The following is a 19,781-nucleotide window of genomic DNA, read 5'->3' as shown; positions in this document are numbered from 1 at the left end:
TGTTGTGATAGGTGAATCACTTAGAGCAGCGGTTCCCAAACTTTTTTTCCGGCGCACCCCCTACTATGTCCCAACCGGGTTGGCGCACCCCCAATCCCCACTTCAAAAAAATAACGCAACAAAGCTTTGTTTTGTCGCCATATAAAGACTCATGTTTAATCATGCGCAAATAACCAGAACACGCATGACAATAACAACATCAACAAAGTTTCAATATAATGCAACAAAGCTACGCACAAGCTTCCACTTTAAAGAGGACGAGTGATAGACAGGCCCAGTAACAGAAAGCACGGTTATTTTCAGCCGCTAATTTAGTTTTATTTAAAGACTAAATATTTTGTAACATTACACATGTGACATGTTTTAAGGTCACTTTTGATCACTTTAATGCATCCTTACTGAAAAAAAAATCTGACTAACCAACACATTTTTGAACGGCAGTGTACATTCAGTTGGTCATTATTGCAATAAACACTATCAGACTGATCAACAAGGTATCTTTTCATTTACCAGTCAAAGACGGAGCAACTTTCTGCTCTTATGTTTACTCCGTGCACTGTCAAGGGCTTCATCATATTTGTCGCGGTACCGGTCTTTGCAGCAATTATTTTACCGCAAATACGGCATCGCGCGCTGTTGGCATCGAGCCTGGAGAAATGTAGCCACACTTTTGATCGACTTTTCCACATCTTTATGGTATTGTGTGTGTGCGCTCGCGTCTCATATGAGTATGTGCGCGGAGAGTTTGTGTGCTCTGGTCACATTGAGTATGTGTATGTGCGCGAGTTTGTGTGTGTGTGTGTGTGTGTGTGTGTGTGTGTGTGCTCGCGTTTCATATAAGTATGTGCGTGGAGAGTTTGTGTGTGCGCGCGCGCGTCTCATATGAGTATGTGCGCATCTCGTGTGTGTAGAGTTTGCTTGTAGCCTATATGTGCGTGAGCGACTTTAGGTGTGTCGTTGTGCATTTCATATGTATTTGTTTTATCAAAAACTAATAAATTATAGTTTTTTATTTAAAATAAAAGGAAAAGGAATTTACAAAGGAAATGTTTACTGTTCATGTTTTTTTATTGTGTGGAAAAATCCCACTTAAAAAAACAGACCGCCATTACATTTTTCCTCTCGCGCACCCCCTGGTGGTAGCTCGCGTACCCCTGGGGGTGCGCGTACCACACTTTGGGAATCCCTGACTTAGAGCATGTTCCAGAAATGTCACGCCCCTTACCATAACCGCAAGTTTATTCTGCTCAGGTGTAAATATTAACGATGATGTCAATTTTGCAATACCAATTCGAGCCTGATTCAGGCCCAGAGAATGTTTACAAACAAGAGGATCAAGCAGGACCTTTGCAAGCATGGATATTACAGGACGTTTCAGAGTGGTAAGTTGCTAAGGATCGGTGAACAGTCTCACAAAAGCAAGAGCTTACAAAAGCGTGAGCCCCGTAGGTAAACACTACATCAACACTGTAATTCATGCCAGGCCAGTAGTTGCCGATGCAACTCTGTAAAGAAAAACTACACGCTTATAGGGTCATTCCGTGTCAACTGAACCAGAGCTCCCCGGCTCAAATGTTTTATTTTGTTAATGTTTTTTCTGTAGAAAGACAAACATAAATAGTGATTAAAGCCAAAAGATTAAATGTTACAGATGTATATTTACTGAGTAATCCACTATTTTGTAAGTCACAAAATGACAATTTTGACCTAAGATTTGGAGCCAAATTAGAGGGGTGTAAAAATGACTTTAGAAAAATGGCAGCATCATTATTTTCTTTTTACACAGAGTTTGGTAGGTCTATTAGTAAAATATGTTGACTTTAGCAATCTTTGTTTTATTATATGCCAATGGTGACAGTTCAAATCTGGAAAAAAGCACTTGTTGTGTAGTTTGCATGCTTGTAACTCAGGAAGTATTAAAGATATCTTAATATCCTTTTAGATTCTGGTTCTTAAATTTTCCTTTTGGTATATTCATTTTAAAGGCCCTCGACAGTTCAGTCCCAGAGATATGGACATGTTAATGTGGCTCCATGAGTAAATTGTACATATTTTCAATGGTCAAAAACCAAATGTGGGTCACTTTGCATACAGCTGATACGTTTTTCTTTTAAAAAGGAATATCTAAAGAACAAATAATGTTAAAAAATGTGAATTATTATTAATTATTTACTTTAACCCTCTGGGGTCTAACGTGTTTTTGGGGTCCTTGAGATGTTTTGACATGAGATGTTTTGACATTTGGGCTTTTTTCAGTTGCTTATAAACATATTATTGGCAAAGGTGTCATTACACTCTATTTAGCACAAACAGGGCTACCTGTTGATCACATGTAAATCAACAACAATTACAATTTTAACAATATTTCAATTGTGATCTTTCTTTGTAAAATATATAATTTTTTTTATTTTTTATTTCAAAGTTAAGGATTCATTCGTTTGAATATACATTGAACAAACACTATAATAACATCTTAGTTGATGACTTTATTTTTTACAAAACATCCCATAATATATTTAACATACGAGCAGAAATTGGTGAACAAAAGCTTATTTGATGTGGCAGTAGTCTATTTTACAGCAAAAACTTTCAAATCTATCCAAAACTAGTCAACAAAATTTTGTTTAACATTCATATTTCGTCTGTAACATATCGTTTTTATGATATATTAGGGCATACAAATGTTAATTTGCAGTTTAATACGTTGCTTATACAAAGACATTTTATTTCAACATATTTCAGTCAATTTTTACTCATCTCAGTATAGAAATATAGTTTGGTAAAAGCTAAACTAGTAGATGTGTTCAAGTAAAAATAACATATTTACTAATGTAAGTGCCTGTAAACAACAGCGCACATCTGTGCCGTTCATTCATTCACACAGACACTCGATTCATATTTAAACAGTCTTTTTGCGGTTTACAGACACTATTCCATATCGCGATTAGAACAAAGCACTTAAGAATATAAAGACTATTCACAATCCTCAGCTGGATCCGTTGCTCCTCGAAATGAAAAAGGTAAATTTTTCCAGGATTATATTACTATTACGCTATTATTATTCCTCACAGCATCGCAAGACAACGTAAAGTACATGAATCTGATTAAACTTGATGTGTTTTATCGAGCTGATGTGGGCGTTGACAGGTTTGCATGGATTGCCTCAGATCATTTGCATTTGAATAGCGCGCGCTCTCCGTTGGCGTGTTCATATTAGCAGATAATGAGCTGAAATGAGAACGACTGACATCTCTCTCTTTTCATACAGATTACATAAACAGAGAATATTTGTTTTCGTTTTGAATTAGATCATTTAATAGTAGACACTTAAATGTGCATAAAGATATTGCTCATGCCTGGGTGAATAGTATTTGTCGAGTTTTGTTTAAGTTTAGAGACGTGCTCCAGAAAAAAAGTTCACAGAGATGGAGAGGCAGAAAGCACACCCTGTTTATTTTCTTTATTTTACAAAAGCACAATGTTTTGTTTCGATTGTAAGTGAACACATAAAAAAGTAGACAAGTTACAGTTTATTTTTTCATATTTCTTAAGTCTGTATGTCTAAATGATGGAGTCTAAATGGAGTATTTTAAGTCTATTTTGCTGCTATGTGAAAAAAAAAAAAAAAAAAAAAATCAGGCAAAACGCACCGGCGCGTTTGCCGAACCCAGAGGGTTAATAAATCTGTTGGAATGAATGATTCAATGACTCAATCAACATTTTTTTTCACGTCACTTGTAGCCAACTATTGGCGTAACAATCTAATTGATAAAATCTTTATTTGAAGTGTCAAGTTACTTTCAAAATGTGATTTACTCTATTTTGATATCTGCCATAGACATCAGTATTTATATCCGAACTATATATCCAAACTTTAAACTTCTGTGAACCAGGGGCCTGTTTCAGAAAGGAGGTTAAAACTCTGAGTATGTGAAATGAGGGAAACTCTGGGTTTTCTGTTTCAGAATGGGAGGTATGTTAAACCTGGGAAAGCAGAGTAAGTCAAGCCCGTTTCTGAAAGAGAGGTACCTTATACTCAGAGTCAGTTACCATGGTAACTTACTCTGTGAACCTAACCTGGTCGGGAGCAGGTTTTCTTCGGTAAACCCAGAGTTTCATTCGCTCTCCTCCCCTTTTTTAAAGAGGAATTACATGATGCAATTACATCAGCTTTTACTTTAAATTACAAAAGAAGAGTAATCCCTTTTAATTAAATTACAGTATTTAGATTACTTGGTAATTAATTACACCCAACACTGTATAACAGTAATTAAAATGTAAACTTGCGCATTGACTCGAGCAACTATTTTCTCCCTAGCTAACTCTCTGTCCTTCACTGCTGGAGCCTATATTTAAAAAATAATAATAATATGTGTTTGTACTCTCCATATGCTTGCAGAAGCTCATCCAGTTCTGCTGGTGAGAATTATGAAGACCTCTTTTTGTCTGGCGCTGTTGCCATGGTGACTAATAATATCTGCGCTCCATTGATAATGGCTTTTTATAGTTGTGGTGCACACACTTAACTCAGAGTCAGTCAACTCAGAGTTGATTGAAGTAACTAATTTCAGCTGTTCTGTAACCGAAAACTCAAGAGTTTTCCATCTCAGGGTAAGTCAACTCAGAGTTCAAGTTTTAACTCAGGGTTGAATTATTGTAACAGAAATAATGATACTGTATGGTTGAGAAGACTGTCCCATACCTACACGACAACTTCTCAGGTCAATGGCAGCGGTCAAATGCAGATCTCAATGTTCCGCTGTGATCATCGTCAAAGGTTTATTACATTTTTCATTTACATTTATGCATGTGGCAGGCGCTTTTATCCAAAGCGACTTACATTGCAATCCAAGGTACACATTTACATTCTTATCAGTTCTTGCTTTCCCTGGGAATCGAACCCATGAACTTAGCGTTGCAAGCACCAACGCTCTACAGGATTTGAGCTACAGGAAAATAGACATCCAATCATTATCATTTAAGAACAGGATTATGTGGGTGTCTGAACTGAGATGTTCCTGAGAACACTTTCAGTCCTGAATTATATAAAAAAGCTCTGTTTAGTAAAGCAATAGAGCAAAATGTGCTGAACACATTCTGGGACATGGGACAACATTCTGCATGAACCTCAGACAGAGATGTCATAAAGACCATTGAAGGGACAGTTCACCCTCAAAAAAGATGGGAATTCTGAACACAGACAACCTCATTCACAGTCTGATTCGACTGAATTGTTCTTACCACACTCAGATGGCCACTAAGCCAAAGACAGCAGAAGAGTGTTTGGGAGGGAGAGGTGACACCGGGGCTCTTGAACCATGTGTGGTTGCCAGAATGAAGCGTTTCACATTCACGCTGGGTCATTAACTAAAACCATCTCAACACCACAGTTCAAGCTCACATTCCAGCGGTCAGATAAGATCCAATGCATAGCATTTCCAAACATACTATCGAATACAATTTTTGCCTTCTGATAACATACACTATTTATCTACAAATGCATGTATTTTTTTTTTTCTGAAGCAGAAACAGTGTTTATTGTAATAATAATAAAAAAACATTTACATTTATGCATTTAGCCCTCTTTTATCCAAAACGACTTACAATAGACGAGCATAACCAATTGGTCACAGAGTCAACAATATTATTAGTTTACAATGGCATGTTTACAGAAAACAATTAGCACAGGAAAAATACAGAGAAAAGAAACACATTTTTTAAAATTATTTGTTATTATTTTGTTTTATACAAAATATAGAACTAATTATGGGTGTAATGGTTCTAATTACTCAGCACATACTGAACCTTGACCCTAGAACCCTGACCCTAAAACCGTGATACAAATCGAACTGTTCAGAAAAAACTACTGACTACAGACTAGTCAAATGAAAATAAGAACAAATAATCAAACTATAAGAAAATACATACAATTTATAAATACAAATTAAATAATCAGTGCTTTTCAGGTTTTTGAGGTAGGTTTAACAGTTTTCAGGTATATAAATTGAATAAAGTAATCAAATGTAAAATAACACTGCATTTAATCTTCACTGTATAAATTAAATAAAAGATCAATCCTTAAAGTTACAAAAAGTTATTGAGTCAAGAGCAGAGAGTGAATTCTTTGTCTTTTGTTGTTTGATTAACATTAAAAACAAAGACAGCAGCAGGCATATTAGGCTGCTGTCACTTTAAGACAATGTATGGATCCAAAAGTGATACCTCTACAAGTGTTGTCTTGCGTTCACACATAACCGACTATATGTTTGCTAGGATACTCGCCAAGACAGGCAAGCTTTGGACATAATTTTGTGTGAATGTGTCAGTTCAAGCGAAACACGGCGAGAAGGAGAACTAAATTTAGTTTTCACATGCTGTCTGAGGCACATTTATTTCCAACAAACCATTTAATATTTACCACGGTGCAAGTGCGTGTCGAACCGTGGGTGGAGAACGATACGGCTCGCTTTTTTACCATGAACAAATATAAAATTATAAATACACCATGAAATTACAGAGTTGGATTTCACAAACTAATTTCTTAGCATTCTAAGTCCTGCACCAGTGTTCTCTCTGGGCTGTCAGATTGGCCTGTTATTTAGACCTCTTGTGAGGGCACATAGCTCTTGTTAAGATATAGTGGCAACCAGCAGATGTTTGCCACCTCCAGTGAGTGTCTTTAAACACGCTACCATCTGTGGTGATTAGTGAGCATGGTGGTCTCAGACACTTTATTGTCTCCATGGCTCTGATCACCCCTGAAGCTCAGCTACCTGTTCCAACAAACCCCCAATGCTAAGAAAACCCTTAGAGATAAAACCTTTACAATTGATTGGTTAACAATAGATTTATTGCAACTGGACACGTCCTGTTAAAAACAGGTGGGCATATGAGTTCTCAATGCCTCAGGCCCATCTGGCCACTCTGTCCTCTTTCAAAAACACACTGTAGTTTTACATGATTCAAAATCAGCAATAATAATGTGGTCTTAAAACAGCGGAGTCATCCAAACAGAGGCAGGACACAGTGAGCACAGGGAGAGTCTGTGCGTGCTCGACTTGTATAAAAGAGTTGAATATATGTTGAATATAATATCCAATGAAGCAAAGAGGGAATATTTGTGGGTCCTTATAATGCCAAATGTCTTGATTTAACTATTAAAAAAGGGAATACATTATTTTATGTAGTTGTGACAGATTGCAAGTAGGTTATATGCGTCAAACATAATTTTGTATTTTCAGCTTCAGAATCATGTATTTTTTCTTTCTGGTGTCACCATTGCCAACTGCATTGGCAGGAACAAATCCAAGCCCATTCAAGTTCACCCCCCATGTCCATAATTTTTTTTTGCGTTTTAAATCAACAGTAAATGTGTTAACTTGTTACAATATGTCTTAGAAGTAATAATAATAAAACCCTCTTCTTTATTTTGGCTTAACCCTCTTGGGTCTGAGGTGTTTTCTGGGTCCTGGAGGTGTTCTGACATGCTCTGACATTTGTGCTTATTTCTGTTACTTGTGACATTTTCATGGCTAAAGTCTGATTACACTGTATTCAGCACAAACTCTGCTACAATAATATATCAGCAGCATGTATGTAAAAGTTTGTAGTTTTGAGATAATGACATTTATGCGTGGTTTGTGAAAATACAAAAAAAAATTGTCACTGAAATAAGGTCATGAAACCCCTACTGATTATTTCTTCGCAAGGCTTTTGAAAATTGCATCACGTAGCCTAGAATATTTGCTCCAAAACTATGTGAAAATCACCCTGATTGCTCATTCAGAGAAGACAATATATTGATTTAAAATTTCTAAGACATGTTTTGTGTGAGAAAGCTTTATGCGAAGGGGCGTGATCACCTCATTAATATGTAAGCTTTTCACACCTGAGAAAGACAAAGACACTCCCTAATGGCCCTATTTAAGGAGCTATCAGGCCCTATCATTCTGAGCAACCTTGCACAAAGAATGAGGACATTTAAAAAAGAATGACTTTTTGATTGTTTGGATTTATTTACAACACAACATAATCCAAATATACACAACAAATGACAAAAAAGCACACTGTTGAAAACAATGATCCAAAGACAGAGACCTTTGTGCCATTCCTAAAAACATTGTACATACCTTTCATTTCCAAGGTGTTTGATTTTCACTTTACCATGTTCATATACAGAGACTCATGTGAATGTTGAAGTCAGCAGGACTCAGTGGCATCTGGTCCCTGAAAGAAAAAAAAAGTGAACATACTGATATCAAGAGAAACTATAGGGAATATAGTTCTAAAATTTATTGGGAATACATTTTAGACTTTTCTGGTTAAAATTGCTTTTTAAAATTCACAGAATACACACACACACAAATGTTTCCAACAATATATAATATAATGAACACCAGGTTTGTTGTGCCTTGTAAGCATAGGCTATGCACAGTGCTGCATAAAATAATAACAACAATAACCTATAGCAGCATATAAATCTTCCAAAAGATTTCAGTAACAACTACGCTAGAGAAAAATATATTGATTATCATATGTTACTTCAAATGTATCCATTCGTTATGATGATATGAAATGAGATAATAGTAAAAACATGAAGCCTTTGTTTGCTGCGTTTTGCTTTTCAAATGCGATCGCGATACATTCAAAACCAGAGCTCGCTCCAAAATATGAAACATTATGGTTACCATATTATACATATCTACGTTTGAGCAGATATCCACAAACACAGTAACAAGTAAACACGGGTCCAAATATTATAATATTCACCATATATCTAGCAACAGTTCAACTGCAATGTGAAGTTTATGCAACAATAACATGAACTAATAATTAAGAATTTCTTACCTTACATCTTTCCTGTCTTCAAATCGCATTCTTCTTCTTCTGAGGTAAATCCAATGTAAGCTCACGGCACGTCTTTCAAACTCGACGAAAAGCAGAGACTTGTAAAGTTTGTTGGTGCTTTGTTTTTGAGGTAATGAGCGCGTTCGCGTTCCATGTGGAGATTTGCATGTGAATCTCTTTTGCGCGTGTGGGCGTGGTCAAATTAAAAATAATTAGCAAGCGCGTGAGAAGCTGGACATCTTGTTGGTTTTATACAAATTACTTAAACAGAGAATATTTGTTTTCAGTTTGAATCCGATCATTTAAAAGTACACACTTAAATGTTTATAAAGGTATATGGCTCATAAATGTGTGACAAGTATTCGCTGAGTTTTGTTTCAGTTTATAGACATGCTCAAGAAAATAAAGTTCACCGCGACGGAGAGGCAGAAAGCACACCCTGTTTATTTTCTTTATTTTACAAAAGCACAATGTTTTGATTCGATTGTAAGTGGACACATACAAAAGTAGAAATATCACAGATTCTAATTTCATATTTCTTTTTTCTGCATGACCATAAAATGACGGAGAAATTTAAGTTTATTGTGCTACTATGTGAAGAAAATCCAGCAAAACGCGCCGGCGCGTTTGTCGACCCCAGAGGGTTAAAGTATTGCGATAGTATCGTATCGTGAGCACTGTATCGGGAATCGTATCGTGAGCACAGTATCGGGAATTGTATCAAATTATGACCTGAGTGTATCATTACACCCCTAACAGTGGATGAAGAGCAATCATCACATACAGTATCACTAGACAGCAAATACACTAAAGACGGACAATATAAACCCCAATGGTCATGAACAGCTGTTAAAATCGATAAGAGTTGAGTGACCTCTTAATGGATAGGAAAAGATTATTAGGGAAGGACAACTTCCAAACCCTGTCATAGTCTCATCTTACAAAAGATCTACCACAATAACCCCAAGCAGATGGCCTGACTTGGAGATTAATATCAAATTATGGAGTCTTTTACAAAGTCCTGAAAAACCTCACAGTCTTTGAGTAGGGCCTAATTAAAAGATACCTTAATCCAAGCCTCTCATCCAAGATAAGAATTACTCTTAGGTCTAAAACATACTAAACACTATGACCATGGCGTCCAGTCCTGCTCCTGGAGGTCCAATGTACTGAAGAGTTTAGCTCCATCTTGCCTGGAAGTTTCTAAGGTTGTATATAAAATTGCTCCCTATACCCTATTCCCTATACTACTCCACTATATACTCCACTAAATAAGGGTGTACAGTCTGTCTTCTGGAAGGACAATGTCCTAAAGAGTTTAGCTTCATTTTTGCTCCAGCACACTTGCTTTGAAGTTCCACTAATACGGTCCACTGAATTAGCAAATGAAAACCAGTGAGCCAATTCGGACATTGAGTGTACCAGAAGAACTTTGCAGGGTAGAGCAAAAGTGCTAGTGCATGGGTATTTTAGCGGCTAGCCATTAAGTGTACATCGGTTGTACACTTGATATTTAGGTGCATTATGGGATTGAATGAGAGCACTCGATAATATCCACCATGGTTTCGGATACCGATATAATTGTGTCCAAAATAACTTATTGTATAAATTACAATCTATACACTATGTACACAATGTGCGTATGCACTATGCATAAGCATAGTGTATAAACACTATGTACTTAATATGCACTATGTACTCAACACTATACATAAACTTTATAAGGTTAGTTTGTCATTCAACATCAGAGTCTGAATGGCCCCCCCGCTCCACTATGTAATTACAGCTGCAACAGTTGAGTGCAAGAAGTGTCCAACATTACACACTTCATTTTTTCAGTTAATTAAGCACATCATTCGGGTGTTCAAAGTGCACTTTTTTGGGGGGAATTTTGGTGAGTAGTGTGAACATACTATACTACAAAATGGCATAGAATAGTGCATAATTACACAAATTGGAACACACCACTTCATTAGTTTGTTCAGGTGTGTATAATTAGGATTGAAGCTAAACTCTGCATGACAGTGGTCCTCCAGGAGCAGGATTGGACACCCCTGCACATGTAATAATGTGTTTATGTCTGTATGACGTTCATGATGCAACAAAGCAGCATGCATTACATTCATCGTGTTGTTAAACTATCTTCAGTTTTCAAGGTCATTGACCGCAAAAGTGCCCATGAGCAAAGAGGGCTCTTCATAATATTTCTGAAAATGATAAAACAAGCACAGACTTGACAAAAACTCACCCAAAAGCCTGACAGTAGTTTGAGCGGAGGGGCTCTGGGCCATTTTGCTACTTCCACTGCCTGACTGCTCTGTTTACAGAGGTGATGAGGTGATGATCATAAATACAGACTAACTTGTGCTGTTAACAGAACCGGTTACGGCCCATTGTCCCAGGACGCCTGAATGTACGAGCCCGGGAGGCCTGTAAACCCAGAGCCATCTAAAAGGTCCGCTTCTCAGGCATGACAGGAAAAGCAGCTGCCCTGGAATGAGCTCAGAGTCTGGCTTCAGATCAGAGGAGCATCGACCCTGACATCACTGTAACAGCGCTAAGACTAAAACATATGAATATGGAAGGAATTAAGACTGAAGGAGAACTTGCATACCACAGAAAATATTTACTTAAAGCAGATCAGATGAACATGATGATCCCAGAAACAGAAGAGATATCAATTTAGAAACACGAGGAGAGCAAACTATGAACATATAGGCAAAAGTATCAAAAGACAATAAAGGAAAAAATAAATATTGGGAAAGAAAATACAGCTGTACACAGCTGTTTATTTGAACTTTCTTTTCCAGGGGAGAGTGTATAGAATGAGTAGGAATGCTTTGTATTTGAACAGCCATTCCATTCTCAATGACTCTTGTTTTGAGAGTTAGATCGGGCTACGATGTTTTTCAGAGGGCAAGTGTGCATCTGCCGATCAAACAAAGCAGACTGCTTTGTTTTGATTTGTCAGTCTGGTCAGGCGCCTAGCAGCCCACTAGAGAGACAGATGGTCATTAGCTGGAGCAGCACAGGACAGTGAGCTGGAGTAGCCCCTCCCCCAGCAGCAGGGCTGGACAACATGTCTCAGGGGTCGAGTGAATGGAGTACACTCTGTTTATGCACAACTACTCTGCAAAAGCACTTCTTGCAAACATGACACTGCTGGGGGACTTTTACTTATTATTGATAAAAGTGCTTTATAAAATCTGCATGGCATTTCCAACCCTGTGTATTCATGTCTAAACCGATTTTCTCAAGTTTGCGCTCTGCTGACCAGAAAGCCTAGAAGAAACGAGAAAGTGGGCCCTATCATACATCCAGCACAATGCGGCGCCAGGCGCAGTGTTTTTTGCTAGTTTCAGCCTGATGCAGTTATCATTTTCAAGTTCTGCACCACGTTGTTTAAATAGCAAATGTATTTTCACCCATTTGTGCACCCATGAGCGTGCTGGTCTGAAAACGAGGTGTGTTCAGGTGCAATGTTGGCGCATTGCTATTTTGAGGCAACTGAAATAGACTGTGCCATTGACCAACAAAAACCTGGTCTAAAGTCAATGGCGCAGTATTTTTCTTGTTATTTAAAGAGCTCGTTAGTAATGTGCCCCTATAGGCGGGTCCACAACGCATGTACATTTTGTCCCATAGATGGTCTGCTTGCGCACTTTAACCTCACACACGAGCAGATCCGTTTCCTCTCTGGTGAAGCGCTCCGTTTTTCCGCTTGCAAATTCTGCCATGTAAATAGCGAATCCGCCATGTCGCGAATGCAACTGGCTTTTAAAGGGAATGTGAGATGAGACTCTGATTGGTTTATTGCACATTACGCCCAAAACACACCCATTACTCATTAAGAGAATAGGGGCGACCCTTTTAGACCATGCGCCAGGTGCGCCGACCATTTCACCCGTCGTCAAACTAGCAAAAGTGGATTCGGACACGCCCTAAGTGCACTTGTGCCGTGCGCTTTAGACCATGCGCTTATATCGTTTAAATAGGACCCAGTGACTCTGTTGGACAGTGCTCCCAAAAGATTAAAATCTTTGCTGTAATTTATTGCTAACTGTTCCTAACTTTAGTGCTAAAAACTAAATGTTAAAATAGGAAGAAACAACTGAATTCCCTGCCTATGGTCCGAGATGCTGGTATAGGCTACCCTACATAGGACAAGCTGTTTGGAAAATGGATGGAAAAATAATATGAAATATAAACAATAAAATTAAATCAAATAAATTTGCAAACATCAGTAATAACCAAAATGGTGCTGACATACTGTCTAACCCCAATTGTGTGTAATCTTGCAACACAGAGGTCAATGGATGAGAGGGATTCTAAACTCACATGTGTGGACTGAGCTCATAGAAGTTCCTGTTGCGATACTCCTCCACCTTTTCTGCTGTGTAGATGGGCAGGGACTTGTAGGGGTTCATTGAGATCACCACACTGCCAATGTATGTCTGTGGAGGAAAGTGAAAGAAGCAGTGAACCACTGATCAACAAACAAGAAGAATCAAGCATGGGAATTTGTGAAAATACCTGATATGAGTAGAGACAACATAACCAGTCATATATTCAATATACAGTATATAGACAAATTTTGGTACCCAAGTGTTGTCACTGCACACTGTTTATGCACGGGTCAAGCCAGTCGTAATGAAAAAACGGTGCCTATTATGAAAATGATGGTAATTGTGAATTTGTACTGTTATTGTGACAACCCTAAAAGCTCACTGTATTTATACTTGTCAAATCTAGTTCATCTCCTGCTGTGAGACAGACATCAGCATGCACATTTGCTGGCTCATTCTGTTGTAGGAACAGCGGTGGCAGCAGTGTAGGGGAGTAACGCTACAATATGCCTCCGTCTGCACGATCCAGATGGGAATTCCTGGGTATTGTTCAGACAGGCGGGGGGCCCGCAAGCAACTGAACAAGAGAACACAAACAAAAATGTTCAGAATCCCAGGAAGCATCAACATCACAGGGTGGTCAAAAGTGGACAACTGTGTCTGAAGTAGTCTATTTCAGAAGACTTATACAAACATTGAATAATTTATTCCAGCTTCTCTTTCTTTAAGTCTATCTTTCCGTATAGGCTACACTACAAATAATTTTCAACTTATCACGCTAAAAGCAAATCTCAAATGTCTGAGGGACCTCAGCTGCCGTCTTCAAACTTTACTCATTACAGTGAGTGTTGCATAAGGCTTGCAGCTGGTGGATCAGACCTCTCCCATGGCAACACAGCCTATTGTCAAGGTGTTCACAAGAGGCATAATGAATGCCTAAGATATAAAAAACAATTGTAAATGGACAGATGAAGTAAAAGTTGAAGAGAAAAAATAAATAAATCAACAAAAGCAGACATCTCTCAAGGCATACACTAACCATCAAAAAAGTTTGGAGCCATTGGGACAATTCCAACAACTGAATTTATCTTAAAAGCTTTTTGAACTAAATTCCTAAAATGACATTTGTAGACAGGGGCGGAGCTACGTGGTGGCCAGGGGGGGCCACGGCCACCACTGGTCAAGGCTCGGCCCCCCTGCCGGCCCCCCCAAACTCACGGCCCCACCCCCAGTCTGAGGAGGGGGAAAATAAATTTAATTTAAAGAAAAAAACCCTCCTGAGTTTAAATAAATACTCAGAAATAAATACTCGACCCCCGCCGAGTGAACAGGAGGGCGCGAGGGGCGGATTCGCTTTCTGTACGTAAGAAAGCTCATCTGCCGCCAGAGCCGGGATTCGAACACGGGTCTCTGGCGCTAAAAAGCTTAGATTTCACCACTGAGCCACAGGGAAAGATACATAATTATACCGTTAGAGTGAGTATAGAAGAGAGCGTCATACTTTGTGTCGGCGTTTATTTGTAGGTGTGCATGCTTTGTTTATAACAGATTAAAACACTCTATTTCCACCTTTCGCCGATGAGTGACGCAGATTTGAAAACTCACTCAGCAAACAAACAAAAAGACAATTATGAAAAATAAATTGAATATTGCACTTAAAATGCCATGGTTTACATAAATAAATTATCGCCTAAAAATGACAATTCATATTGTGTCTTTCTGTCATTTGCACTAAAAAAATCCCCGTCTCATGCACTAGCGGCGCCAGGATTTTGATTGTAGGTGGGCCTCCAGAAAACTGGATGGGCCAGTTAAAATAAGCCAAAAAAAAAAAAAAAAAAAAAACGGGTTTCCCTTCATCTCCGTTTCAGCGCTTTTCTGCGGCACTGAGGACAGCGACTCATACCTGAATTTAATGCGTAATTAGCACAGGTAAAAAAGAAAAGAAAAACTTAAACAGGAATTTTTTGTTGCTTTTAAAAAAAAAAAATACAATTTCATTTAATGTATTGTTTAATAAAATTATAGGCCTATTATTTTTAGTTTATTAACAGCAGCAACAGCTGTAAAGATGAAGTTGTCGATCGTCAACTCCGTGAACGCGCCTATAGAGAGAAATGCACATCATGGATTGCATAATCAGAGAGTAGGCCTAGCCTTTTTCTTTTCGTTTTAAATTGTTAAAAATACATTTCAAGCTTTAAGATAGATTTCATGTCTGTGAGGCATATGCTGAGTTTCGTTAAGTTAGGATGAGATGCGCTCCTGTTCACGAGCAATGCAAGTGACCGCGCGGGCGCGCCTCTTATATTGTCTCCTATTTGCTTCATTAAATACAGGCAATTTGTTGATAAAAAAAATATTAAAATTAAGATACAATTTATACAAAACGAAATTCACTTAAAAAAGAGCTTTCGAACTTCATTAAGTGGTCAAAATCATGTCTGACCCGCTCCATGTCTCTCGATATTGAATATCCTATCTTACTCGTGCGGTTCACTTTTCATAATCAACTTAGATGAAAAAATAACATTCTAATATTTTAACAAATATGAAACTAAATGAGTTTGATGGCTACAACACATATAGTAGGCCTACAGATGTTAAGGTCCCTACGCAGAGGAAACACTGAATTTCGATCTCACCGGTGTGAGTAGAACGTGATCAACTGCTAAATTCAAACTGTGCTTTTTTTTTCCCAACTAACGTGATCATTATAAAGGCGATTCAATGCTTTAGCTAACAAATGTGTGAATATTTTGTATATTTACATCAGTATGTATTGAGTGGTTGTGGTCGTGTGACAACACGTCACCATGGAAACAAAGTGATACGATCTATAACGGTCGCCTTGAAAAGCTTACGCTTGGGAGCAGCTGATTTTTTTTTAAACTTAACCAAGTGTGTGAAAAGGTTAAATATAAATGAATGTTAGGTGGATTATTAAATTATGAAAAGTTCAAAACTGCTATTGTGGCTTCAATCTGGCAAGAAAAGTTTGGATCAGGAGGAGAATGTTTCAAATACAAGAACTGAAGAGGATGAGAGTGAACCAAGCACTAGTGCTGCTAACAACACAACAGTGGCAACTTTGAAAGCGCCGGTGAAGGCAGCAGCAGCAAACGCTACAAAACAGTGAGAAATTATGATGAGATTTTATACATTTTTTAAAAAATTACCTGTGTAACAGTGCACACAGTGCAGTGTTGATGTTAAAACTGTGTTGTTACAATGTTTAAAGTGGCTGACAACAATACATATTCTTATTATAAATAAAACTGCCTGTTTTTTTTAGCTGTGCATAACTGTAGCTGAATAGTTAGGCCTACTACGCTACTGTATTTTAATATTGATCATTATGGTGGTACTTGGAGAGCCAAATATTTTCTGAGGTGGTAGTCTACTTGGTGTAAAAAGTGTGAGAACCACTGATCTAAGCACCCATCCCAATAACATGGATTATCAATAAGACATTATTAGTGTCCATAAGGAAGTTCAATCCATTGTTTATGGCCTGACGAGCCGCGGGAAAACCGCTACTCAGAGTGAGTTTTAAAATAGTAGTTTTTGACAATCAAGTGCCACCCCAAATAAAAGACTGGCCCAAGCTGGCCCCCCCAGAAATAATGTCCTGGCTACGCCCCTGTTTGTAGACATAATTTGTGCCTATATATTTTTTTTTGCAAAGCAAAATGAATAGTTTACATTGAAATATAAAAATAAAAAGTACATTAATAAGTAACTAAATGAACAAATGAAAATTAGATTAACTACATAGAAGGAAAATCAGTTAACAAATGGTCTGCCTACATTTAACTCAATCAATACTGTCATTTAGAGATGCACCGATTACAATTTTCTAGGCCGATTCCGATTTCCGATTTTTCATTGAGTTTGACCTGTCGATGCCGATTTTAGCCGATTCCGATTAAAAAAAATTCTAACCACTTTACAGCACACACAAATATTTATTTTCGATCTTTTCTTTAACCCTTTCACGCGTAAGTTTAAAATATTCTAACTGACACCCCCACCCCCAGAGTGAGTTTTTTCATTCGAGGCGAACGTTCCTTTTAATGTTTCCATAGCGACGCGTCACGCGATACACCGCAGCCACAATAATACTGTATGACAGATGTGTCGCTTTTATTCCGCTTTTCCTTTTTTATTCAAAATATTCACAAACTTGCTTACCATGTCATCAATCAGCCTATCTGTTATTCCGATTCTCAAATACGTGTAAGTGAGTGTGTTTGGTCGTTTAAAAACCTTTATAAATAATCTTGATCTATAACATGAGATGGGCACCGCAATGTTGTCCTGTCAGTCGGATTTACAGCACGTGAATTAATCAGTTTCTCCCGAAATAAATGCAAGAAAGTGGCCGGTGAACTGAGAAGAATAGAGTAAACTTTATAGTTAAGTTACTTTCACTATGTTTGTCTGATATGAATAACACATGTCGGCAAATTATATTTGAATAGATTGTTATTGCTGCTTCCACAGACATCAGTGTGTATTTTACAAACTCCAAATGTATTGTTTTACTCGTGCTTATGTGTATTTAAATATCTGAAACCTAAAATAAACATTATGAGGTTGAAAACACTGCTTAGTTGTGATATATGACAGCGCTGAACGCGTACGACTCTGGCTCAGCGCCAACCAACGCGCGAGAGCACAGTTTGAATCTGGCAGTTATGCGACGTCACTGAACATCCTAAATGTGGCACCGTAACATTACTCAGGGCAGGAGCACATAAATAAAAATACCATATATGAGACGGTACCGCTCAAAAGGTTAATCATGCGGCGCCCGAGTGCATTTGACCATCATAAAATCGGCATATGTCAGACTGACCGGCCGGTCGCCGGTCATGGCCGATCACGTGAAAATCGGCCAATTCCGGTCACCAGCCGATCAATCGGTGCATCTTAGCAAAAAAAATCAACCATGAGAGAGGGAATCTAGACAGAAGTTGGCAACTTTGAGGAAATAACTAAATTCCCATACATTAATTTATGTTATATCATAGTTTGATGACATGGAACTTAGTACAAAAAAACCAAACATTCTTCAGTATTATTAACTTCAGAGCGATTCTTCTTTCACACAAACAGAAGAGGACTGACATCTCTCATTTCTATGAGGAATATGATAACATCCTCCCATTCCCAGATGTATTTAAACACTGTCAACAATGGTGACATCGGGGACACTAGAGATGAAACTACTATCAGTGTATTAGAACAGGAGTAGGCCAGTCTAAGTTTTTTTTTACACCTGAAAGTCCGCACCAAGGTCCGAATCAATACATTTTGATACATTTTATACATTTGGTAAGTTGTGGTTTGGGTTTCACATAGCAATTATGCGAGCACACTAAAAACTTTACATGACATACTTGGGTCAATGACGTGACGGGTCATTTTTTTTGTCCAAAGGCCTTAATAATAATAAAAAAACAAATATATAACATCCAAAGCATGTAAGGTAGTACAACTTGATCTCTTTTACTGAATCCAAAAGGTTTTAATTATATTTTACTACATACAAAGGTATTTTAAAAATTTTGAAGTGTCAAAAGGTCATTCGGTAAAACCGATATAGTAAACATTTAAATGGAATAATATTGTTTTTAATAACTAAAGGAACTACAATAATACAAATATAAAGCAGATAAGGCTCTTTTTTTTTTTACATTTCCCTGTGCAATGTTTTACTTGAATATGTTGGAGTGTTTAGAGTAGTCCAATAAATGATTACATTTATGAGATCAGTGATAATTTATTTTAATATTTCTTCTGTGGTACACACTATATACTATCTCAACATAAATGTTAAATCAGTTTTTAACTTTCAAATCAGTGGTTAAACCGAATTAATTTTTTGGTGAAATTTTTTCCATCTTGTAAAAAATTACAAAAAACAGTGTTAATTGATTGTACAAACCACAAAATCTTAAACTAAAAAAACAAAAAAGTAAACAAAAAAATGGTTTCAAATATAGTTATATCTCCATTCTATTTGTTTACACTTTTAAAAACCTTATTCGTCAATGACCCACTTGCGTCCTGTTTTCATCATCTATGTGGGCTGCATCTTGACATTGATTGGTTTGTAAACGGACGTGGGTCTGATGTCAGCGTGTTGTCAATTCAGAGGGTAACTTTGACAAGAATGAATGAACAGATGCATGTGCAAATTTGCAAATACACACATTCCCATAAATACATTTGTTGTTTCTTGCAGTTAATTATACAGAGAAAAGTTTAATGATATCAATAAATACAAGGACCTTTGTTTCATAATTCCGCTCTTATTGCCTGCTGTATCTAAAACTGGACCCATCATAGCCTCTTTTTACAGGGCACTGATTAGATAAGGAGATAACTCTTTGTTAAGTTAGCATTGTATTGGTGAAATGTAAGTGATATGATGGACAGTGATGTAAGCTTCTTGGCATACATAGATGATACTGAGAGTGGAGACACTCCTAGAAACTTCATGAACCGTACAATATAAGCTTAAAGGGTTAGTTCGCCCAAAAAAGAAAATTCTGTCATTCATTACTCACCCTTTATAAG

At 37.5% G+C, this 19,781-nt stretch overlaps 1 protein-coding gene across 4 annotated transcripts in view; it reads right to left on the bottom strand.

Annotated features, from left to right (window-relative positions):
* Positions 1-19,781, bottom strand: part of myo1b (myosin IB) — a 110,120-nt gene that overhangs the window by 76,563 nt on the left and 13,776 nt on the right. For all 4 annotated transcript variants that reach the window (XM_079881744.1, XM_079881745.1, XM_079881746.1 and 1 more), the window contains exon 3: positions 13,186-13,301. In XM_079881744.1, coding sequence (XP_079737870.1) covers positions 13,186-13,301 — 116 coding nt within the window. The remainder of the gene's footprint in view (positions 1-13,185; positions 13,302-19,781) is intronic.

Source organism: Squalius cephalus (genome assembly GCF_949319135.1).
Source record: "Squalius cephalus genome assembly, chromosome: 9".
NCBI classification, from domain to species: Eukaryota; Metazoa; Chordata; class Actinopteri; order Cypriniformes; family Leuciscidae; genus Squalius; species Squalius cephalus.
Note: the sequence above shows the minus strand (reverse complement) of the source record. Positions and strands in the feature narration are given on the sequence as shown.